This window comes from Salvelinus fontinalis, chromosome 15 (genome assembly GCF_029448725.1).
Source record: "Salvelinus fontinalis isolate EN_2023a chromosome 15, ASM2944872v1, whole genome shotgun sequence".
NCBI lineage: Eukaryota > Metazoa > Chordata > Actinopteri > Salmoniformes > Salmonidae > Salvelinus > Salvelinus fontinalis.
Window position 1 is genome coordinate 15,961,517 of NC_074679.1, and position 24,518 is coordinate 15,986,034.

Consider the following 24,518-nt stretch of genomic DNA (forward strand, 5'->3'; position numbering starts at 1 on the left):
TAGATGGTGGTAGATGGTGGTAGATGGTGGTAGTGGGGTGGTAGATGGTGGTAGTGGGGTGGTAGATGGTGGTAGATGGTGGTAGTGGGGTGGTAGTGGGGTGGTAGATGGTGGTAGTGGGGTGGTAGATGGTGGTAGTGGGGTGGTAGATGGTGGTAGTGGGGTGGTAGATGGTGGTAGTGGGGTGGTAGATGGTGGTAGTGGGTGGTAGATGGTGGTAGTGGGGTGGTAGATGGTGGTAGATGGTGGTAGATGGTGGTAGATGGTGGTAGTGGGCTGGTAGTGGGGTGGTAGATGGTGGTAGCGGGGTGGTAGATGGTGGTAGTGGGGTGGTAGATGGTGGTAGTGGGGTGGTAGATGGTGGTAGTGGGGTGGTAGATGGTGGTAGTGGGGTGGTAGATGGTGGTAGTGGGGTGGTAGTGGGGTGGTAGATGGTGGTAGTGGGGTGGTAGATGGTGGTAGTGGGGTGGTAGATGGTGGTAGTGGGGTGGTAGATGGTGGTAGTGGTGGTAGTGGTGGTAGATGGTGGTAGTGGGTGGTAGTGGGGTGGTAGATGGTGGTAGTGGGGTGGTAGATGGTGGTAGTGGGGTGGTAGATGGTGGTAGTGGGGTGGTAGATGGTGGTAGTGGGGTGGTAGATGGTGGTAGTGGGGTGGTAGATGGTGGTAGTGGGGTGGTAGTGGGGTGGTAGATGGTGGTAGTGGGGTGGTAGATGGTGGTAGTGGGGTGGTAGATGGTGGTAGTGGGGTGGTAGATGGTGGTAGTGGGGTGGTAGATGGTGGTAGATGGTGGTAGTGGGGTGGTAGATGGTGGTAGTGGGGTGGTAGATGGTGGTAGTGGGGTGGTAGATGGTGGTAGTGGGGTGGTAGATGGTGGTAGTGGGGTGGTAGTGGGGTGGTAGATGGTGGTAGTGGGGTGGTACATGGTGGTAGATGGTGGTAGATGGTGGTAGTGGGGTGGTAGTGGGGTGGTAGATGGTGGTAGATGGTGGTAGTGGGGTGGTAAATGGTGGTAGTGGGGTGGTAGATGGTGGTAGATGGTGGTAGATGGTGGTAGTGGGGTGGTAGATGGTGGTAGTGGGGTGGTAGATGGTGGTAGATGGTGGTAGATGGTGGTAGATGGTGGTAGTGGGGTGGTAGATGGTGGTAGATGGTGGTAGATGGTGGTAGATGGTGGTAGTGGGGTGGTAGATGGTGGTAGTGGGGTGGTAGATGGTGGTAGTGGGGTGGTAGATGGTGGTAGTGGGGTGGTAGATGGTGGTAGTGGGGTGGTAGATGGTGGTAGATGGTGGTAGTGGAGTGGTAGTGGGGTGGTAGATGGTGGTAGTGGGGTGGTAGATGGTGGTAAATGGTGGTAGATGGTGGTAGATGGTGGTAGTGGGGTGGTAGATGGTGGTAGTGGGGTGGTAGATGGTGGTAGTGGAGTGGTAGTGGGGTGGTAGATGGTGGTAGTGGGGTGGTAGATGGTGGTAGTGGGGTGGTAGTGGGGTGGTAGATGGTGGTAGTGGGGTGGTAGATGGTGGTAGTGGGGTGGTAGATGGTGGTAGTGGGGTGGTAGATGGTGGTAGTGGGGTGGTAGATGGTGGTAGTGGGGTGGTAGATGGTGGTAGTGGGGTGGTAGATGGTGGTAGTGGGGTGGTAGTGGGGTGGTAGATGGTGGTAGTGGGGTGGTAGATGGTGGTAGTGGGGTGGTAGATGGTGGTAGTGGGGTGGTAGATGGTGGTAGTGGGGTGGTAGATGGTGGTAGATGGTGGTAGTGGGGTGGTAGATGGTGGTAGATGGTGGTAGATGGTGGTAGATGGTGGTAGATGGTGGTAGTGGGGTGGTAGTGGGGTGGTAGTGGGGTGGTAGATGGTGGTAGATGGTGGTAGTGGGGTGGTAGATGGTGGTAGTGGGGTGGTAGATGGTGGTAGTGGGGTGGTAGATGGTGGTAGTGGGGTGGTAGATGGTGGTAGTGGGGTGGTAGATGGTGGTAGATGGTGGTAGATGGTGGTAGTGGTGGTAGTGGTGGTAGTGGTGGTGTGGTGGTAGTGGTGGTAGTGGGGTGGTAGATGGTGGTAGTGGGGTGGTAGATGGTGGTAGTGGGGTGGTAGTGGTGGTAGTGGGGTGGTAGATGGTGGTAGTGGGGTGGTAGATGGTGGTAGTGGGGTGGTAGATGGTGGTAGATGGTGGTAGTGGGGTGGTAGATGGTGGTAGTGGGTGGTAGATGGTGGTAGTGGGGTGGTAGATGGTGGTAGTGGGGTGGTAGATGGTGGTAGTGGGGTGGTAGATGGTGGTAGTGGGGTGGTAGATGGTGGTAGTGGGGTGGTAGATGGTGGTAGTGGGGTGGTAGATGGTGGTAGATGGTGGTAGATGGTGGTAGTGGGGTGGTAGATGGTGGTAGTGGGGTGGTAGATGGTGGTAGTGGGGTGGTAGATGGTGGTAGATGGTGGTAGATGGTGGTAGTGGGGTGGTAGATGGTGGTAGTGGGGTGGTAGATGGTGGTAGTGGGGTGGTAGATGGTGGTAGATGGTGGTAGATGGTGGTAGTGGGGTGGTAGATGGTGGTAGTGGGGTGGTAGATGGTGGTAGTGGGGTGGTAGATGGTGGTAGTGGGGTGGTAGATGGTGGTAGTGGGGTGGTAGATGGTGGTAGATGGTGGTAGATGGTGGTAGTGGGGTGGTAGATGGTGGTAGTGGGGTGGTAGATGGTGGTAGTGGGGTGGTAGATGGTGGTAGTGGGGTGGTAGATGGTGGTAGTGGGGTGGTAGATGGTGGTAGTGGGGTGGTAGATGGTGGTAGTGGGGTGGTAGATGGTGGTAGATGGTGGTAGATGGTGGTAGATGGTGGTAGTGGGGTGGTAGATGGTGGTAGATGGTGGTAGATGGTGGTAGATGGTGGTAGTGGGGTGGTAGATGGTGGTAGTGGGGTGGTAGATGGTGGTAGTGGGGTGGTAGATGGTGGTAGTGGGGTGGTAGTGGGGTGGTAGATGGTGGTAGTGGGGTGGTAGATGGTGGTAGTGGGGTGGTAGATGGTGGTAGTGGGGTGGTAGTGGGGTGGTAGATGGTGGTAGTGGGGTGGTAGATGGTGGTAGTGGGGTGGTAGATGGTGGTAGTGGGGTGGTAGATGGTGGTAGTGGGGTGGTAGATGGTGGTAGTGGGGTGGTAGATGGTGGTAGTGGGGTGGTAGATGGTGGTAGTGGGGTGGTAGATGGTGGTAGATGGTGGTAGTGGGGTGGTAGATGGCGGTAGTGGGGTGGTAGATGGTGGTAGATGGTGGTAGATGGTGGTAGTGGGGTGGTAGATGGTGGTAGTGGGGTGGTAGATGGTGGTAGTGGGGTGGTAGATGGTGGTAGATGGTGGTAGTGGTGGTAGTGGGGTGGTAGATGGTGGTAGTGGGGTGGTAGATGGTGGTAGTGGGGTGGTAGATGGTGGTAGTGGTGGTAGTGGTGGTAGGTGGTAGTGGTGGTAGATGGTGGTAGTGGTGGTAGTTGGTGGTTGTGGGGTGGTAGATGGTGGTAGTGGGGTGGTAGATGGTGGTAGTGGGGTGGTAGATGGTGGTAGTGGGGTGGTAGATGGTGGTAGTGGGGTGGTAGATGGTGGTAGATGGTGGTAGATGGTGGTAGATGGTGGTAGATGGTGGTAGTGGGGTGGTAGATGGTGGTAGTGGGGTGGTAGATGGTGGTAGTGGGGTGGTAGATGGTGGTAGTGGGGTGGTAGATGGTGGTAGTGGGGTGGTAGTGGGGTGGTAGATGGTGGTAGATGGTGGTAGATGGTGGTAGATGGTGGTAGATGGTGGTAGATGGTGGTAGATGGTGGTAGATGGTGGTAGTGGGGTGGTAGATGGTGGTAGTGGGGTGGTAGATGGTGGTAGTGGGGTGGTAGTGGGGTGGTAGATGGTGGTAGTGGGGTGGTAGATGGTGGTAGTGGGGTGGTAGATGGTGGTAGTGGGGTGGTAGATGGTGGTAGATGGTGGTAGTGGGGTGGTAAATGGTGGTAGATGGTGGTAGATGGTGGTAGTGGGGTGGTAGATGGTGGTAGTGGGGTGGTAGATGGTGGTAGATGGTGGTAGTGGGGTGGTAGATGGTGGTAGTGGGGTGGTAGATGGTGGTAGATGGTGGTAGATGGTGGTAGATGGTGGTAGTGGGGTGGTAGATGGTGGTAGATGGTGGTAGTGGGGTGGTAGATGGTGGTAGATGGTGGTAAATGGTGGTAGATGGAGGTAGTGGGGCGGTAGATGGTGGTAGTGGGGTGGTAGATGGTGGTAGTGGGGTGGTAGATGGTGGTAGTGGGGTGGTAGTGGGGTGGTAGATGGTGGTAGTGGGGTGGTAGATGGTGGTAGTGGGGTGGTAGATGGTGGTAGTGGGGTGGTAGATGGTGGTAGTGGGGTGGTAGATGGTGGTAGTGGGGTGGTAGATGGTGGTAGTGGGGTGGTAGTGGGGTGGTAGATGGTGGTAGATGGTGGTAGTGGGGTGGTAGATGGTGGTAGTGGGGTGGTAGATGGTGGTAGTGGGGTGGTAGATGGTGGTAGTGGGGTGGTAGATGGTGGTAGTGGGGTGGTAGATGGTGGTAGATGGTGGTAGATGGTGGTAGTGGGGTGGTAGATGGTGGTAGTGGGGTGGTAGATGGTGGTAGATGGTGGTAGTGGGGTGGTAGATGGTGGTAGATGGTGGTAGATGGTGGTAGTGGGGTGGTAGATGGTGGTAGATGGTGGTAGATGGTGGTAGTGGGGTGGTAGATGGTGGTAGTGGGGTGGTAGATGGTGGTAGTGGGGTGGTAGATGGTGGTAGATGGTGGTAGTGGGGTGGTAGATGGTGGTAGTGGGGTGGTAGATGGTGGTAGTGGGGTGGTAGATGGTGGTAGTGGGGTGGTAGATGGTGGTAGTGGGGTGGTAGATGGTGGTAGATGGTGGTAGTGGGGTGGTAGATGGTGGTAGTGGGGTGGTAGATGGTGGTAGTGGGGTGGTAGATGGTGGTAGTGGGGTGGTAGATGGTGGTAGTGGGGTGGTAGATGGTGGTAGATGGTGGTAGTGGGGTGGTAGATGGTGGTAGTGGGGTGGTAGATGGTGGTAGTGGGGTGGTAGATGGTGGTAGATGGTGGTAGTGGTGGTAGATGGTGGTAGTGGGGTGGTAGATGGTGGTAGATGGTGGTAGATGGTGGTAGATGGTGGTAGATGGCGGTAGTGGGGTGGTAGATGGTGGTAGTGGGGTGGTAGATGGTGGTAGTGGGGTGGTAGATGGTGGTAGATGGTGGTAGATGGTGGTAGATGGTGGTAGATGGTGGTAGATGGTGGTAGATGGTGGTAGTGGGGTGGTAGATGGTGGTAGATGGTGGTAGATGGTGGTAGTGGGGTGGTAGATGGTGGTAGTGGGGTGGTAGATGGTGGTAGTGGGGTGGTAGATGGTGGTAGTGGGGTGGTAGATGGTGGTAGTGGGGTGGTAGATGGTGGTAGTGGTGGTAGATGGTGGTAGTGGGGTGGTAGATGGTGGTAGTGGGGTGGTAGATGGTGGTAGTGGGGTGGTAGATGGTGGTAGTGGGGTGGTAGATGGTGGTAGTGGGGTGGTAGATGGTGGTAGTGGGGTGGTAGATGGTGGTAGTGGGGTGGTAGATGGTGGTAGTGGGGTGGTAGATGGTGGTAGTGGGGTGGTAGATGGTGGTAGTGGGGTGGTAGATGGTGGTAGATGGTGGTAGATGGTGGTAGTGGGGTGGTAGATGGTGGTAGTGGGGTGGTAGATGGTGGTAGTGGGGTGGTAGATGGTGGTAGATGGTGGTAGTGGTGGTAGTGGTGGTAGATGGTGGTAGTGGGGTGGTAGATGGTGGTAGTGGGGTGGTAGATGGTGGTAGTGGGGTGGTAGATGGTGGTAGATGGTGGTAGATGGTGGTAGATGGTGGTAGTGGGGTGGTAGATGGTGGTAGTGGGGTGGTAGATGGTGGTAGTGGGTGGTAGTGGTGGTAGATGGTGGTAGTGGGGTGGTAGATGGTGGTAGTGGGGTGGTAGATGGTGGTAGTGGGTGGTAGTGGTGGTAGATGGTGGTAGTGGGGTGGTAGATGGTGGTAGATGGTGGTAGTGGGGTGGTAGATGGTGGTAGTGGGGTGGTAGATGGTGGTAGATGGTGGTAGATGGTGGTAGTGGGGTGGTAGATGGTGGTAGTGGGGTGGTAGATGGTGGTAGTGGGGTGGTAGATGGTGGTAGTGGGGTGGTAGATGGTGGTAGTGGGGTGGTAGATGGTGGTAGTGGGGTGGTAGATGGTGGTAGTGGGGTGGTAGATGGTGGTAGATGGTGGTAGTGGGGTGGTAGATGGTGGTAGATGGTGGTAGTGGGGTGGTAGTGGTGGTGTGGTGGTAGATGGTGGTAGTGGGGTGGTAGATGGTGGTAGTGGGGTGGTAGATGGTGGTAGTGGGGTGGTAGATGGTGGTAGTGGGGTGGTAGATGGTGGTAGTGGGGTGGTAGATGGTGGTAGTGGGGTGGTAGATGGTGGTAGTGGGGTGGTAGATGGTGGTAGTGGGGTGGTAGATGGTGGTAGTGGGGTGGTAGATGGTGGTAGTGGGGTGGTAGTGGGGTGGTAGATGGTGGTAGTGGGGTGGTAGATGGTGGTAGTGGGGTGGTAGATGGTGGTAGTGGGGTGGTAGATGGTGGTAGTGGGGTGGTAGATGGTGGTAGTGGGGTGGTAGATGGTGGTAGTGGGGTGGTAGATGGTGGTAGTGGGGTGGTAGATGGTGGTAGATGGTGGTAGATGGTGGTAGTGGGGTGGTAGATGGTGGTAGTGGGGTGGTAGATGGTGGTAGATGGTGGTAGATGGTGGTAGTGGGGTGGTAGATGGTGGTAGTGGGGTGGTAGATGGTGGTAGTGGGGTGGTAGATGGTGGTAGTGGGGTGGTAGATGGTGGTAGTGGGGTGGTAGATGGTGGTAGTGGGGTGGTAGATGGTGGTAGTGGGGTGGTAGATGGTGGTAGTGGGGTGGTAGATGGTGGTAGATGGTGGTAGATGGTGGTAGTGGGGTGGTAGATGGTGGTAGTGGGGTGGTAGATGGTGGTAGTGGGGTGGTAGTGGGGTGGTAGTGGGGTGGTAGATGGTGGTAGTGGGGTGTGGTGGTAGATGGTGGTAGTGGGGTGGTAGATGGTGGTAGTGGGGTGGTAGATGGTGGTAGTGGGGTGGTAGATGGTGGTAGATGGTGGTAGATGGTGGTAGTGGGGTGGTAGATGGTGGTAGTGGGGTGGTAGATGGTGGTAGTGGGGTGGTAGATGGTGGTAGATGGTGGTAGTGGGGTGGTAGATGGTGGTAGTGGGGTGGTAGATGGTGGTAGTGGGGTGGTAGATGGTGGTAGTGGGGTGGTAGATGGTGGTAGTGGGGTGGTAGATGGTGGTAGTGGGGTGGTAGATGGTGGTAGTGGGGTGGTAGATGGTGGTAGTGGGGTGGTAGATGGTGGTAGTGGGGTGGTAGATGGTGGTAGTGGGGTGGTAGATGGTGGTAGTGGGTGGTAGATGGTGGTAGATGGTGGTAGATGGTGGTAGTGGGGTGGTAGATGGTGGTAGTGGGGTGGTAGATGGTGGTAGATGGTGGTAGTGGTGGTAGATGGTGGTAGTGGGGTGGTAGATGGTGGTAGATGGTGGTAGATGGTGGTAGTGGGGTGGTAGATGGTGGTAGTGGGGTGGTAGATGGTGGTAGTGGTGGTAGATGGTGGTAGTGGTGGTAGTGGTGGTAGTGGGGTGGTAGATGGTGGTAGTGGGGTGGTAGATGGTGGTAGTGGGGTGGTAGATGGTGGTAGTGGGGTGGTAGTGGGGTGGTAGATGGTGGTAGTGGGGTGGTAGATGGTGGTAGTGGGGTGGTAGATGGTGGTAGATGGTGGTAGATGGTGGTAGTGGGGTGGTAGATGGTGGTAGTGGGGTGGTAGTGGGGTGGTAGATGGTGGTAGATGGTGGTAGTGGGGTGGTAGATGGTGGTAGTGGGGTGGTAGATGGTGGTAGTGGGGTGGTAGATGGTGGTAGTGGGGTGGTAGATGGTGGTAGTGGGGTGGTAGATGGTGGTAGTGGGGTGGTAGATGGTGGTAGTGGGGTGGTAGATGGTGGTAGATGGTGGTAGATGGTGGTAGTGGGGTGGTAGATGGTGGTAGTGGTGGTAGTGGTGGTAGATGGTGGTAGTGGGGTGGTAGATGGTGGTAGATGGTGGTAGTGGGGTGGTAGATGGTGGTAGTGGGGTGGTAGATGGTGGTAGTGGGGTGGTAGATGGTGGTAGATGGTGGTAGATGGTGGTAGTGGGGTGGTAGATGGTGGTAGTGGGGTGGTAGATGGTGGTAGTGGGGTGGTAGATGGTGGTAGTGGTGGTAGATGGTGGTAGTGGGTGGTTGTGGGGTGGTAGATGGTGGTAGTGGGGTGGTAGATGGTGGTAGTGGGGTGGTAGATGGTGGTAGTGGGGTGGTAGATGGTGGTAGATGGTGGTAGATGGTGGTAGTGGGGTGGTAGATGGTGGTAGTGGGGTGGTAGATGGTGGTAGTGGGGTGGTAGATGGTGGTAGTGGGGTGGTAGATGGTGGTAGTGGGGTGGTAGATGGTGGTAGTGGGGTGGTAGATGGTGGTAGTGGGGTGGTAGATGGTGGTAGTGGGGTGGTAGATGGTGGTAGTGGGGTGGTAGATGGTGGTAGTGGGGTGGTAGATGGTGGTAGATGGTGGTAGTGGGGTGGTAGTGGGGTGGTAGATGGTGGTAGTGGGGTGGTAGATGGTGGTAGTGGGGTGGTAGATGGTGGTAGTGGGGTGGTAGATGGTGGTAGATGGTGGTAGATGGTGGTAGTGGGGTGGTAGATGGTGGTAGTGGGGTGGTAGATGGTGGTAGTGGGGTGGTAGATGGTGGTAGATGGTGGTAGATGGTGGTAGATGGTGGTAGTGGGGTGGTAGATGGTGGTAGTGGGGTGGTAGATGGTGGTAGTGGGGTGGTAGATGGTGGTAGTGGGGTGGTAGATGGTGGTAGTGGGGTGGTAGATGGTGGTAGTGGGGTGGTAGATGGTGGTAGTGGGGTGGTAGATGGTGGTAGTGGGGTGGTAGATGGTGGTAGTGGGGTGGTAGATGGTGGTAGTGGGGTGGTAGATGGTGGTAGATGGTGGTAGTGGGTGGTAGATGGTGGTAGTGGGGTGGTAGATGGTGGTAGTGGGGTGGTAGATGGTGGTAGTGGGGTGGTAGATGGTGGTAGATGGTGGTAGTGGGGTGGTAGATGGTGGTAGTGGGGTGGTAGATGGTGGTAGTGGGGTGGTAGATGGTGGTAGTGGGGTGGTAGATGGTGGTAGATGGTGGTAGTGGGGTGGTAGATGGTGGTAGTGGGGTGGTAGATGGTGGTAGATGGTGGTAGATGGTGGTAGTGGGGTGGTAGATGGTGGTAGATGGTGGTAGTGGGGTGGTAGATGGTGGTAGTGGGGTGGTAGATGGTGGTAGTGGGGTGGTAGATGGTGGTAGTGGGGTGGTAGATGGTGGTAGTGGGGTGGTAGATGGTGGTAGTGGGGTGGTAGATGGTGGTAGTGGGGTGGTAGATGGTGGTAGTGGGGTGGTAGATGGTGGTAGTGGGGTGGTAGATGGTGGTAGTGGGGTGGTAGATGGTGGTAGTGGGGTGGTAGTGGGGTGGTAGATGGTGGTAGATGGTGGTAGATGGTGGTAGTGGGGTGGTAGATGGTGGTAGATGGTGGTAGATGGTGGTAGTGGGGTGGTAGTGGGGTGGTAGATGGTGGTAGTGGGGTGGTAGATGGTGGTAGATGGTGGTAGTGGGGTGGTAGATGGTGGTAGATGGTGGTAGATGGTGGTAGATGGTGGTAGTGGGGTGGTAGATGGTGGTAGATGGTGGTAGTGGGGTGGTAGATGGTGGTAGTGGGGTGGTAGATGGTGGTAGTGGGGTGGTAGATGGTGGTAGATGGTGGTAGTGGGGTGGTAGATGGTGGTAGTGGGGTGGTAGATGGTGGTAGTGGGGTGGTAGTGGGGTGGTAGATGGTGGTAGATGGTGGTAGTGGGGTGGTAGATGGTGGTAGTGGGGTGGTAGATGGTGGTAGATGGTGGTAGATGGTGGTAGTGGGGTGGTAGATGGTGGTAGTGGGGTGGTAGATGGTGGTAGATGGTGGTAGTGGGGTGGTAGATGGTGGTAGTGGGGTGGTAGATGGTGGTAGATGGTGGTAGTGGGGTGGTAGATGGTGGTAGTGGGGTGGTAGATGGTGGTAGTGGGGTGGTAGATGGTGGTAGTGGGTGGTAGATGGTGGTAGTGGGGTGGTAGATGGTGGTAGTGGTGGTAGATGGTGGTAGTGGGGTGGTAGATGGTGGTAGTGGGGTGGTAGATGGTGGTAGTGGGGTGGTAGATGGTGGTAGTGGGGTGGTAGATGGTGGTAGTGGGGTGGTAGATGGTGGTAGTGGGGTGGTAGATGGTGGTAGTGGGGTGGTAGATGGTGGTAGATGGTGGTAGTGGGGTGGTAGATGGTGGTAGTGGGGTGGTAGATGGTGGTAGTGGGGTGGTAGATGGTGGTAGATGGTGGTAGATGGTGGTAGTGGGGTGGTAGATGGTGGTAGTGGGGTGGTAGATGGTGGTAGATGGTGGTAGATGGTGGTAGATGGTGGTAGTGGGGTGGTAGATGGTGGTAGTGGGGTGGTAGATGGTGGTAGTGGGGTGGTAGATGGTGGTAGTGGGGTGGTAGATGGTGGTAGTGGGGTGGTAGATGGTGGTAGATGGTGGTAGATGGTGGTAGATGGTGGTAGATGGTGGTAGATGGTGGTAGTGGGGTGGTAGATGGTGGTAGTGGGGTGGTAGTGGGGTGGTAGATGGTGGTAGATGGTGGTAGTGGGGTGGTAGATGGTGGTAGTGGGGTGGTAGATGGTGGTAGTGGGGTGGTAGATGGTGGTAGATGGTGGTAGTGGTGGTAGATGGTGGTAGATGGTGGTAGTGGGGTGGTAGATGGTGGTAGTGGGGTGGTAGATGGTGGTAGTGGGGTGGTAGATGGTGGTAGTGGGGTGGTAGATGGTGGTAGTGGGGTGGTAGATGGTGGTAGATGGTGGTAGTGGGGTGGTAGATGGTGGTAGTGGGGTGGTAGATGGTGGTAGTGGGGTGGTAGTGGGGTGGTAGATGGTGGTAGATGGTGGTAGTGGGGTGGTAGATGGTGGTAGTGGGGTGGTAGATGGTGGTAGTGGGGTGGTAGATGGTGGTAGATGGTGGTAGATGGTGGTAGTGGGGTGGTAGATGGTGGTAGTGGGGTGGTAGATGGTGGTAGTGGTGGTAGATGGTGGTAGTGGGGTGGTAGATGGTGGTAGTGGGGTGGTAGATGGTGGTAGATGGTGGTAGTGGGGTGGTAGATGGTGGTAGTGGGGTGGTAGATGGTGGTAGTGGGGTGGTAGATGGTGGTAGTGGGGTGGTAGATGGTGGTAGTGGGGTGGTAGATGGTGGTAGTGGGGTGGTAGATGGTGGTAGTGGGGTGGTAGATGGTGGTAGATGGTGGTAGATGGTGGTAGTGGGGTGGTAGATGGTGGTAGTGGGGTGGTAGATGGTGGTAGATGGTGGTAGTGGGTGGTAGATGGTGGTAGTGGGGTGGTAGATGGTGGTAGTGGGGTGGTAGATGGTGGTAGTGGGGTGGTAGATGGTGGTAGTGGGGTGGTAGATGGTGGTAGTGGGGTGGTAGATGGTGGTAGTGGGGTGGTAGATGGTGGTAGATGGTGGTAGTGGGGTGGTAGATGGTGGTAGTGGGGTGGTAGATGGTGGTAGTGGGGTGGTAGATGGTGGTAGTGGGGTGGTAGATGGTGGTAGTGGGGTGGTAGATGGTGGTAGTGGGGTGGTAGATGGTGGTAGTGGGGTGGTAGATGGTGGTAGATGGTGGTAGATGGTGGTAGTGGGGTGGTAGATGGTGGTAGTGGGGTGGTAGTGGGGTGGTAGATGGTGGTAGTGGGGTGGTAGTGGGTGGTAGATGGTGGTAGATGGTGGTAGTGGTGGTAGTGGGGTGGTAGATGGTGGTAGTGGGGTGGTAGATGGTGGTAGATGGTGGTAGGTAGTGGTGGTAGATGGTGGTAGTGGGGTGGTAGATGGTGGTAGTGGGGTGGTAGATGGTGGTAGATGGTGGTAGATGGTGGTAGTGGGGTGGTAGATGGTGGTAGTGGGGTGGTAGATGGTGGTAGATGGTGGTAGTGGGGTGGTAGATGGTGGTAGATGGTGGTAGTGGGGTGGTAGATGGTGGTAGTGGGGTGGTAGATGGTGGTAGTGGGGTGGTAGATGGTGGTAGATGGTGGTAGTGGGGTGGTAGATGGTGGTAGTGGGGTGGTAGATGGTGGTAGATGGTGGTAGATGGTGGTAGTGGGGTGGTAGATGGTGGTAGTGGGTTGGTAGTGGGGTGGTAGATGGTGGTAGTGGGGTGGTAGATGGTGGTAGTGGGGTGGTAGTGGTGGTAGTGGTGGTAGATGGTGGTAGTGGGGTGGTAGATGGTGGTAGTGGGGTGGTAGATGGTGGTAGTGGGGTGGTAGATGGTGGTAGATGGTGGTAGTGGGGTGGTAGATGGTGGTAGATGGTGGTAGATGGTGGTAGTGGGGTGGTAGATGGTGGTAGTGGGGTGGTAGATGGTGGTAGATGGTGGTAGTGGGGTGGTAGATGGTGGTAGTGGGGTGGTAGATGGTGGTAGTGGGGTGGTAGATGGTGGTAGTGGGGTGGTAGATGGGGTAGTGGGGTGGTAGTGGGGTGGTAGATGGTGGTAGTGGGGTGGTAGATGGTGGTAGATGGTGGTAGTGGGGTGGTAGTGGGGTGGTAGATGGTGGTAGTGGGGTGGTAGATGGTGGTAGTGGGGTGGTAGATGGTGGTAGTGGGGTGGTAGATGGTGGTAGTGGGGTGGTAGATGGTGGTAGATGGTGGTAGTGGGGTGGTAGATGGTGGTAGTGGGGTGGTAGATGGTGGTAGATGGTGGTAGTGGGGTGGTAGATGGTGGTAGTGGGGTGGTAGATGGTGGTAGTGGGGTGGTAGATGGTGGTAGATGGTGGTAGATGGTGGTAGTGGGGTGGTAGATGGTGGTAGATGGTGGTAGATGGTGGTAGTGGGGTGGTAGATGGTGGTAGTGGGGTGGTAGATGGTGGTAGTGGGGTGGTAGATGGTGGTAGTGGGGTGGTAGATGGTGGTAGTGGGGTGGTAGATGGTGGTAGTGGGGTGGTAGATGGTGGTAGTGGGGTGGTAGATGGTGGTAGTGGGGTGGTAGATGGTGGTAGTGGGGTGGTAGATGGTGGTAGTGGGGTGGTAGATGGTGGTAGTGGTGGTAGTGGGGTGGTAGTTGGTGGTAGTGGGGTGGTAGATGGTGGTAGTGGGGTGGTAGATGGTGGTAGTGGGGTGGTAGATGGTGGTAGTGGGGTGGTAGATGGTGGTAGTGGGGTGGTAGATGGTGGTAGTGGGGTGGTAGATGGTGGTAGTGGGGTGGTAGATGGTGGTAGATGGTGGTAGTGGTGGTAGTGGTGGTAGATGGTGGTAGTGGGGTGGTAGATGGTGGTAGTGGGGTGGTAGATGGTGGTAGTGGGGTGGTAGATGGTGGTAGATGGTGGTAGTGGTGGTGATGGTGGTAGTGGGGTGGTAGATGGTGGTAGTGGGGTGGTAGATGGTGGTAGATGGTGGTAGTGGGGTGGTAGATGGTGGTAGTGGGGTGGTAGATGGTGGTAGTGGGGTGGTAGATGGTGGTAGTGGGGTGGTAGATGGTGGTAGTGGGGTGGTAGATGGTGGTAGTGGGGTGGTAGATGGTGGTAGTGGTGGTAGATGGTGGTAGTGGGGTGGTAGATGGTGGTAGATGGTGGTAGTGGGGTGGTAGATGGTGGTAGTGGGGTGGTAGTGGAGTGGTAGATGGTGGTAGTGGGGTGGTAGTGGGGTGGTAGATGGCGGTAGTGGGGTGGTAGATGGTGGTAGTGGGGTGGTAGATGGTGGTAGATGGTGGTAGTGGGGTGGTAGATGGTGGTAGTGGGGTGGTAGATGGTGGTAGATGGTGGTAGATGGTGGTAGATGGTGGTAGTGGGGTGGTAGATGGTGGTAGTGGGGTGGTAGTGGTGGTAGTGGTGGTAGATGGTGGTAGTGGGGTGGTAGATGGTGGTAGTGGGGTGGTAGTGGGGTGGTAGATGGTGGTAGTGGTGGTAGATGGTGGTAGTGGGGTGGTAGATGGTGGTAGTGGGGTGGTAGATGGTGGTAGTGGGGTGGTAGATGGTGGTAGTGGTGGTAGATGGTGGTAGTGGGGTGGTAGATGGTGGTAGTGGTGGTAGATGGTGGTAGTGGGGTGGTAGATGGTGGTAGTGGGGTGGTAGATGGTGGTAGATGGTGGTAGTGGGGTGGTAGATGGTGGTAGTGGGGTGGTAGATGGTGGTAGTGGGGTGGTAGATGGTGGTAGTGGGGTGGTAGTGGGGTGGTAGTGGGGTGGTAGATGGTGGTAGTGGGGTGGTAGATGGTGGTAGATGGTGGTAGTGGTGGTAGTGGGGTGGTAGATGGTGGTAGTGGGGTGGTAGATGGTGGTAGTGGGGTGGTAGATGGTGGTAGTGGGGTGGTAGATGGTGGTAGTGGGGTGGTAGATGGTGGTAGATGGTGGTAGTGGGGTGGTAGATGGTGGTAGTGGGGTGGTAGATGGTGGTAGATGGTGGTAGTGGGGTGGTAGATGGTGGTAGTGGGGTGGTAGATGGTGGTAGTGGGGTGGTAGATGGTGGTAGATGGTGGTAGATGGTGGTAGTGGGGTGGTAGATGGTGGTAGTGGTGGTAGATGGTGGTAGTGGGGTGGTAGATGGTGGTAGTGGGGTGGTAGATGGTGGTAGTGGGGTGGTAGATGGTGGTAGTGGGGTGGTAGATGGTGGTAGTGGGGTGGTAGATGGTGGTAGTGGGGTGGTAGATGGTGGTAGTGGGGTGGTAGATGGTGGTAGTGGGGTGGTAGATGGTGGTAGTGGGGTGGTAGATGGTGGTAGTGGGGTGGTAGATGGTGGTAGATGGTGGTAGTGGGGTGGTAGATGGTGGTAGTGGGGTGGTAGATGGTGGTAGTGGGGTGGTAGATGGTGGTAGTGGTGGTAGTGGGGTGGTAGATGGTGGTAGTGGGGTGGTAGATGGTGGTAGATGGTGGTAGTGGGGTAGTGGTGGTAGTGGGGTGGTAGATGGTGGTAGTGGGGTGGTAGATGGTGGTAGATGGTGGTAGTGGGGTGGTAGATGGTGGTAGTGGGGTGGTAGATGGTGGTAGTGGGGTGGTAGTGGGGTGGTAGATGGAGGTAGTGGGGTGGTAGATGGTGGTAGATGGTGGTAGTGGTGGTAGTGGGGTGGTAGATGGTGGTAGTGGGGTGGTAGATGGTGGTAGATGGTGGTAGTGGGGTGGTAGTGGGGTGGTAGATGGTGGTAGTGGGGTGGTAGATGGTGGTAGATGGTGGTAGTGGGGTGGTAGATGGTGGTAGTGGGGTGGTAGTGGGGTGGTAGATGGTGGTAGTGGGGTGGTAGATGGTGGTAGTGGGTGGTAGATGGTGGTAGATGGTGGTAGTGGGGTGGTAGATGGTGGTAGATGGTGGTAGTGGGGTGGTAGATGGTGGTAGTGGGGTGGTAGATGGTGGTAGTGGGGTGGTAGATGGTGGTAGATGGTGGTAGTGGTGGTAGATGGTGGTAGATGGTGGTAGTGGGGTGGTAGATGGTGGTAGTGGGGTGGTAGATGGTGGTAGTGGGGTGGTAGATGGTGGTAGATGGTGGTAGTGGGGTGGTAGTGGGGTGGTAGTGGGGTGGTAGATGGTGGTAGTGGGGTGGTAGATGGTGGTAGTGGGGTGGTAGATGGTGGTAGATGGTGGTAGATGGTGGTAGATGGTGGTAGTGGGGTGGTAGATGGTGGTAGTGGGGTGGTAGATGGTGGTAGTGGGGTGGTAGATGGTGGTAGTGGGGTGGTAGATGGTGGTAGATGGTGGTAGTGGGGTGGTAGATGGTGGTAGTGGGGTGGTAGATGGTGGTAGATGGTGGTAGTGGGGTGGTAGTGGGGTGGTAGATGGTGGTAGTGGGGTGGTAGATGGTGGTAGTGGGGTGGTAGATGGTGGTAGTGGGGTGGTAGATGGTGGTAGATGGTGGTAGATGGTGGTAGTGGGGTGGTAGATGGTGGTAGTGGGGTGGTAGATGGTGGTAGTGGGGTGGTAGATGGTGGTAGATGGTGGTAGATGGTGGTAGTGGGGTGGTAGATGGTGGTAGTGGGGTGGTAGATGGTGGTAGATGGTGGTAGTGGGGTGGTAGATGGTGGTAGATGGTGGTAGTGGGGTGGTAGATGGTGGTAGTGGGGTGGTAGATGGTGGTAGTGGGGTGGTAGATGGTGGTAGTGGGTGGTAGATGGTGGTAGTGGGGTGGTAGATGGTGGTAGTGGGGTGGTAGATGGTGGTAGATGGTGGTAGTGGGGTGGTAGATGGTGGTAGATGGTGGTAGTGGGGTGGTAGATGGTGGTAGTGGGGTGGTAGATGGTGGTAGTGGGGTGGTAGATGGTGGTAGATGGTGGTAGTGGGGTGGTAGATGGTGGTAGTGGGGTGGTAGATGGTGGTAGTGGGGTGGTAGATGGTGGTAGTGGGGTGGTAGATGGTGGTAGTGGGGTGGTAGATGGTGGTAGTGGGGTGGTAGATGGTGGTAGATGGTGGTAGTGGGGTGGTAGATGGTGGTAGTGGGGTGGTAGATGGCGGTAGTGGGGTGGTAGATGGTGGTAGATGGTGGTAGATGGTGGTAGATGGTGGTAGTGGGGTGGTAGATGGTGGTAGTGGGGTGGTAGATGGTGGTAGATGGTGGTAGATGGTGGTAGTGGGGTGGTAGTGGGGTGGTAGATGGTGGTAGTGGGGTGGTAGATGGTGGTAGTGGGGTGGTAGATGGTGGTAGTGGGGTGGTAGATGGTGGTAGTGGGGTGGTAGATGGTGGTAGATGGTGGTAGATGGTGGTAGTGGGTGGTAGATGGTGGTAGATGGTGGTAGTGGGGTGGTAGTGGGGTGGTAGATGGTGGTAGTGGGGTGGTAGATGGTGGTAGATGGTGGTAGATGGTGGTAGTGGGGTGGTAGATGGTGGTAGTGGGGTGGTAGATGGTGGTAGTGGGGTGGTAGATGGTGGTAGTGGGGTGGTAGATGGTGGTAGTGGGGTGGTAGATGGTGGTAGTGGGGTGGTAGATGGTGGTAGTGGGGTGGTAGATGGTGGTAGTGGGGTGGTAGATGGTGGTAGTGGGGTGGTAGATGGTGGTAGTGGGGTGGTAGATGGTGGTAGATGGTGGTAGTGGGGTGGTAGATGGTGGTAGTGGGGTGGTAGATGGTGGTAGTGGGGGGGTAGATGGTGGTAGATGGTGGTAGATGGTGGTAGTGGGGTGGTAGATGGTGGTAGTGGGGTGGTAGATGGTGGTAGATGGTGGTAGTGGGGTGGTAGATGGTGGTAGATGGTGGTAGTGGGGTGGTAGATAGTGGTAGTGGGGTGGTAGATGGCGGTAGTGGGGTGGTAGATGGTGGTAGATGGTGGTAGTGGGGTGGTAGATAGTGGTAGTGGGGTGGTAGATGGTGGTAGTGGGGTGGTAGATGGTGGTAGTGGGGTGGTAGATAGTGGTAGTGGGGTGGTAGATGGTGGTAGTGGGGTGGTAGATGGTGGTAGATGGTGGTAGTGGGGTGGTAGATAGTGGTAGTGGGGTGGTAGATGGCGGTAGTGGGGTGGTAGATGGTGGTAGATGGTGGTAGATGGTGGTAGATGGTGGTAGTGGGGTGGTAGATGGTGGTAGTGGGGTGGTAGATGGTGGTAGATGGTGGTAGATGGTGGTAGTGGGGTGGTAGTGGGGTGGTAGATGGTGGTAGTGGGGTGGTAGATGGTGGTAGTGGGGTGGTAGATGGTGGTAGTGGGGTGGTAGATGGTGGTAGATGGTGGTAGATGGTGGTAGTGGAGTGGTAGATGGTGGTAGATGGTGGTAGTGGGGTGGTAGTGGGGTGGTAGATGGAGGTAGTGGGGTGGTAGATGGTGGTAGATGGTGGTAGATGGTGGTAGTGGGGTGGTAGATGGTGGTAGTGGGGTGGTAGATGGTGGTAGTGGGGTGGTAGATGGTGGTAGTGGGGTGGTAGATGGTGGTAGTGGGGTGGTAGATGGTGGTAGTGGGGTGGTAGATGGTGGTAGTGGGGTGGTAGATGGTGGTAGTGGGGTGGTAGATGGTGGTAGTGGGGTGGTAGATGGTGGTAGTGGGGTGGTAGATGGTGGTAGATGGTGGTAGATGGTGGTAGTGGGGTGGTAGTGGGGTGGTAGATGGTGGTAGATGGTGGTAGATGGTGGTAGTGGGGTGGTAGATGGCGGTAGTGGGGTGGTAGATGGTGTGGTAGTGGGGTGGTAGATGGTGGTAGTGGGGTGGTAGATGGTGGTAGTGGGGTGGTAGATGGCGGTAGTGGGGTGGTAGATGGTGGTAGTGGGGTGGTAGATGGTGGTAGTGGGGTGGTAGATGGTGGTAGATGGTGGTAGCGGGGTGGTAGATGGTGGTAGTGGGGTGGTAGATGGCGGTAGTGGGGTGGTAGATGGTGGTAGTGGGGTGGTAGATGGTGGTAGTGGGGTGGTAGATGGTGGTAGATGGTGGTAGTGGGGTGGTAGATGGCGGTAGATGGTGGTAGCGGGGTGGTAGATGGTGGTAGTGGGGTGGTAGATGGCGGTAGTGGGGTGGTAGATGGTGGTAGTGGGGTGGTAGATGGTGGTAGATGGTGGTAGATGGCGGTAGTGGGGTGGTAGATGGTGGTAGTGGGGTGGTAGATGGTGGTAGATGGTGGTAGTGGGGTGGTAGATGGTGGTAGTGGGGTGGTAGATGGTGGTAGTGGGGTGGTAGATGGTGGTAGTGGGGTGGTAGATGGTGGTAGATGGTGGTAGATGGTGGTAGTGGGGTGGTAGTGGGGTGGTAGATGGTGGTAGTGGGGTGGTAGATGGTGGTAGATGGTGGTAGATGGTGGTAGTGGGGTGGTAGATGGTGGTAGATGGTGGTAGATGGTGGTAGTGGGGTGGTAGATGGCGGTAGTGGGGTGGTAGATGGCGGTAGATGGTGGTACTGGGGTGGTAGATGGTGGTAGATGGTGGTAGATGGTGGTAGTGGGGTGGTAGATGGTGGTAGTGGGGTGGTAGATGGTGGTAGTGGGGTGGTAGATGGTGGTAGATGGTGGTAGTGGGGTGGTAGATGGTGGTAGATGGTGGTAGATGGTGGTAGTGGGGTGGTAGATGGCGGTAGTGGGGTGGTAGATGGTGGTAGATGGTGGTAGATGGTGGTAGTGGGGTGGTAGTGGGGTGGTAGATGGTGGTAGTGGGGTGGTAGATGGTGGTAGTGGGGTGGTAGATGGTGGTAGTGGGGTGGTAGATGGTGGTAGATGGTGGTAGTGGGGTGGTAGATGGTGGTAGATGGTGGTAGTGGGGTGGTAGATGGTGGTAGTGGGGTGGTAGATGGTGGTAGATGGCGGTAGTGGGGTGGTAGATGGTGGTAGATGGTGGTAGATGGTGGTAGTGGGGTGGTAGATGGTGGTAGATGGTGGTAGTGGGGTGGTAGATGGTGGTAGATGGTGGTAGATGGTGGTAGTGGGGTGGTAGTGGGGTGGTAGATGGTGGTAGTGGGGTGGTAGATGGTGGTAGATGGTGGTAGATGGTGGTAGTGGGGTGGTAGATGGTGGTAGATGGTGGTAGTGGGGTGGTAGATGGTGGTAGTGGGGTGGTAGATGGTGGTAGATGGTGGTAGATGGTGGTAGTGGGGTGGTAGATGGTGGTAGTGGGGTGGTAGATGGTGGTAGTGGGGTGGTAGATGGTGGTAGTGGGGTGGTAGATGGTGGTAGTGGGGTGGTAGATGGTGGTAGTGGGGTGGTAGATGGTGGTAGTGGGGTGGTAGATGGTGGTAGTGGGGTGGTAGATGGTGGTAGTGGGGTGGTAGATGGTGGTAGTGGGGTGGTAGATGGTGGTAGTGGGGTGGTAGATGGTGGTAGATGGTGGTAGTGGGGTGGTAGATGGTGGTAGTGGGGTGGTAGATGGTGGTAGTGGGGTGGTAGTGGTGTGGTAGATGGTGTGGTAGATGGTGTGGTAGTGGGGTGATAGTGGGGTGGTAGATGGTGGTAGTGGGGTGGTAAATGGTGTGGTAGTGGGGTGATAGTGGGGTCGTAGATGGTGTGTCAGTGGGGTGGTAGATGGCGGTAGTGGGGTGGTAGATGGTGTGGTAGTGGGGTGGTAGATGGAGGTAGTGGGGTGGTAGATGGTGGTAGATAGTGTGGTAGATGGTGGTAGTGGGGTGGTAAATGGTGTGGTAGTGGGGTGGTAGATGGTGTGTCAGTGGGGTGGTAGATGGCGGTAGTGGGGTGGTAGATGGTGTGGTAGTGGGGTGGTAGTGGGGTGGTAGATGGTGGTAGTGGGGTGGTAGATGGTGTGGTAGTGGGTTGGTAGTGGGGTGGTAGATGGTGGTAGTGGAGTGGTAGATGGCGGTAGTGGGGTGGTAGATGGTGGTAGTGGGGTGGTAGATGGTGTGGTAGTGGGGTGGTAGATGGTGTGGTAGTGGGGTGGTAGTGGGGTGGTAGATGGTGGTAGATGGTGGTAGTGGGGTGGTAGATGGTGGTAGTGGGGTGGTAGATGGTGGTAGTGGGGTGGTAGATGGTGGTAGTGGGGTGGTAGATGGTGGTAGATGGTGGTAGTGGGGTGGTAGTGGGGTGGTAGATGGTGGTAGTGGGGTGGTAGATGGTGGTAGTGGGGTGGTAGATGGTGGTAGTGGGGTGGTAGATGGTGTGGTAGTGGGGTGGTAGTGGGGTGGTAGATGGCGGTAGTGGGGTGGTAGGAGAACGCTACCTGCCTGAATGCATAGTGCCAACTGTAAAGTTTGGTGGAGGAGGAATAATGGTCTGGGGCTGTTTTTCATGGTTCGGGCCCCTTAGTTCCAGAGAAGGGAAATCTTAACGCTACAGCATACAATGACATTCTACACGATTCTGTGCTTCCAACTTTGTGGCAACAGTTTGGGGAAGACCGGGAGGTGCCAGGCGCAACGGTTTGAGTGTGTCAAGAACTGCAATGCTGCTGGGTGCTCCAGCACCAAAAGGACATCCAGACAACTTGATACAACTGTGGGAAGCATTGGAGTCAACATGGGCCAGCATCCCTGTGGAACGCTTGACACCTTGTAGAGTCCATGCCCTGACGAATTGAGGCTGTTCTGAGGGTGAAAGACGGAGCAACTCAATATTAGGAAGATGTTCCTAATGTTCTGTACACTCAGATATCTATCTATCTCTCAGTGGAGGCTGGTGGGGAGGAGCGACAATCTTTCAACCGGTTCTCCCCATTAAGCAACGAATCGGAGGCCGAGCCTTCTCAGGTCTCTCTTTCTCCTGTTATTGGGTCTGAGCCGCCGAAGCCTCCCACCATTAGCTCTGACAAATTGAAAACCCTAGTCATTGGCGACTCCATTACCCGTAGTATTAGACATAAAACCAATCATCCAGCGATCATACACTGTTTACCAGGGGGGCAGGGCTACCGACGTTAAGGCTAATCTGAAGATGGTGCTGGCTAAAACTGCAGAGTGTAGAGTATAGGAATATTGTTATCCAGGTCCCGTGTGGCTCAGTTGGTAGAGCATGGCGCTTGCAACGCCAGGGTTGTGGATTCAATTCCCACGGGGGACCAGGGTTCAATTCCCATGGGGGGACCAGGATGAATATGTATGAACTTTCCAATTTGTAAGTCGCTCTGGATAAGAGCGTCTGCTAAATGACTTAAAATGTAAATGTAAATCCACGTCGGCACCAACGATGTTAGGATAGAACAGTCAGAGGTCACCAAGCACAACATAGCTTCAGCGTGTAAATTAGCTAGAAAGATGTGTTGGCATTGAGAAATTGCCTCTGGCCCCCTACCAGTTAGGGGGAGTGATGAGCTCTACAGCTGTCTCTCACAACTCTCTCCCTCTCTCCCTCCTGGAGGACCTGAGGACCAAGCCTCAGCACTACCTGGCCTGATGACTCCTTGCTGTCCCCAGTCCACCTGGTCGTGCTGCTGCTCCAGTTTCAACTGTTCTGCCTGCGGCTATGGAACCCTGACCCGTTCACCGGACGTGCTACCGACCTGCTGTTTTTGACTGAGTGACTCTCTCTCTCTCTACCTCTCAAATGCTCGGCTATGATAAGCCTACAGACATTTAGTCCTGAGGTACTGACCTGTTGCACCCTCTACAACCACTGACTATTATTTAACCCTGCTGGTCAACTATAAACATTTGAACATCTTGAAGAAAAATCTGGCCTCAACGGGCCATGTACTCTTATTATATTCCGCTAGAAGGAATAACTAGGTATATATGATGGTTTCCTCTCACCAGGGCTGTCTGCTGTGAAGTTGCTGCTGTTGCTAGGCGAGTTAGACAGGTCAGACACCACTACAGAGATCCCAGCGGTGGGACTGAGACTCCCTCCCCTCGACGACGACTCACTACTCTCCGACCCTAGCGACGTGCTCGACCTCGTATCAGACGACTTCCTCAGTTTCCCTCGCAGGAAGAAGTTCCTCATCTTACTCCTCCGCCCCTCCCCTCCTTCGTCGTCCTCATAGTCTTCCTCCCCGCCGCCATCGCTCGGCAACCGGTTCCTCATGCGGGAAACGGGGCCGTAGCCGCTCACAATAGTGGAGGCAGAGTCTTCATCAGAGTCCTTGCTGCTCCTCTTCTTGCCCTTGATGCGGTCCTTGATCTTGCCGAAGGTGGACCGGGGCTTGTCCTTACCCAGGGAGAGGTCGTACATGCTGGCTGTCAGATTGTTCTTGGTGAACTGCACCGTCACCTGGATGTCCCCTCGCTCCTTCTCCTTCTTCCCAGTCTTGGAGTTCAACTTGTACCACCTGGAACAGAGAGAGGGACAAGAACAAAATCACTTCAGACTGGATCATATGTAGAGGGCTTAATGAGCAAGGATTTGTTCTAGTTCAATAGGTAGAGATGGCAAGAAAGATTTCTAAACATACAATACAAGTCAAAAGTTTGGACAAACCTACTCATTCAAGGTTTTTTACATTTTATTACTAGAATAATATTGAAGACATCAAAACTATGAAATAACACATATGGAATCATGTCGTAACCAAAAAAGTATTAAACAAATCCAAATATATTTTAGATTCTTTAAAGTAGCCACCCTTTGCCTTGATGACAGCTTTGCACACTCTTAGCATTCTCTCAACCAGCTTCACCTGGAATGCTTTTCCAACAATCTTGAAGGAGTTCCCACATGCTGAGCACTTGTTGGCTGCTTTTCCTTCACTCTGCGGTCATCCCAAACCATCTCTATTGGGTTGAGGTCAGGTGATTGTGGAGGCAAGGTCTTCTGATAGCCCTTTCACAGCCTGAAGATGAGTTGGGTCATTATCCTGTTGAAAAACAAATGATAGTCCCACTAAGCGCAAACCAGATGGGATGCAAAGCACCCCCACACCATCACACCTCCTCCTCCATGCTTCACGGTGGGAACCACACGTGCAGAGATCATCCGTTCACCTACTCTGCATCTCACAAAGACACGGCAATTGGAACCAAAAATCTCAAATTTGTTCTCATCAGACAAAAATGACAGATTTCCACGGTTCTAATGTCCATTGCTCGTGTTTCTTGGCCCAAGCAAGTCTCTTATTATTGATGTCCTTTAGTAATAGTATCTTTGCAGCAATTCGACCATGAAGGCCTGATTCACTTAGTCTCCCCTGAACAGTTGATGTTGAGATGTGTCTGTTACTTGAACTCTGTGAAGCATTAATTTGGGCTGCAATTTCTGAGGCTCTGCAGCAGAGGTAACTCTGGTCTTCCTTTCCTGTGGCGGTCCTCATTAAGGCACACCTGATAATACCTCAGAGAGAGAGAATGCCTAGAGTTTGCAAAGTTGTCAACAAGGCAAAGGGTGGCTACTTTGAAGAATCTCAAATATAAAATATATTTTTTGATTTGTTCAACACATTTTTTGGTTTACTACATGATTCCACATGTGTTATTTCATAGTGTTGATGTCTTCACTATTATTCTACAATGTAGTCTCAAAACCAATGGCATAACTACGCAAACAAATAGCCCATTAAACACCAATAGAGTGCATTAATGGACTGTTTCCTTGAGCTGGAGACATAAAGGTGTCAGGTGAGACCGAGGAGAGACTGAATTAAACTATTGTTCATGTGAATGAGGTTAATCTGGCCTCACGTCCAGGGAGGGACTAAACACACACCCAGAGACCACGCTCCAGTGTGTGTGTGTGTGTTTTCAGATTTCCCATGATACATTCTGGCACTTGGTTATTGTTATCAGACCTGTTTTCCTCTCCCAGACATATTTTGCATCCCAAATGGCACCCTATTCCCTACATAGGGCACTACTGGCACCCTATTCCCTACATAGGGCACTACTGGCACCCTATTCCCTACATAGGGCACTACTGGCACCCTATTCCCTACATAGGGCACTACTGGCACCCTATTCCCTACTTAGGGCACTACTGGCACCCTATTCCCTACATAGGGCACTACTGGCACCCTATTCCCTACATAGGGCACTACTGGCACCCTATTCCCTACATAGGGCACTACTGGCACCCTATTCCCTACATAGGGCA

General features: G+C 54.8%; 1 protein-coding gene across 2 annotated transcripts in view; it reads right to left on the reverse strand.

Moving 5' to 3' along the window:
• LOC129811468 (uncharacterized) overlaps positions 1 to 24,518 on the reverse strand; it is a 103,024-nt gene that overhangs the window by 36,973 nt on the left and 41,533 nt on the right. For both annotated transcript variants that reach the window (XM_055862801.1, XM_055862800.1), the window contains exon 2: positions 22,247 to 22,764. In XM_055862801.1, coding sequence (XP_055718776.1) covers positions 22,247 to 22,764 — 518 coding nt within the window. The remainder of the gene's footprint in view (positions 1 to 22,246; positions 22,765 to 24,518) is intronic.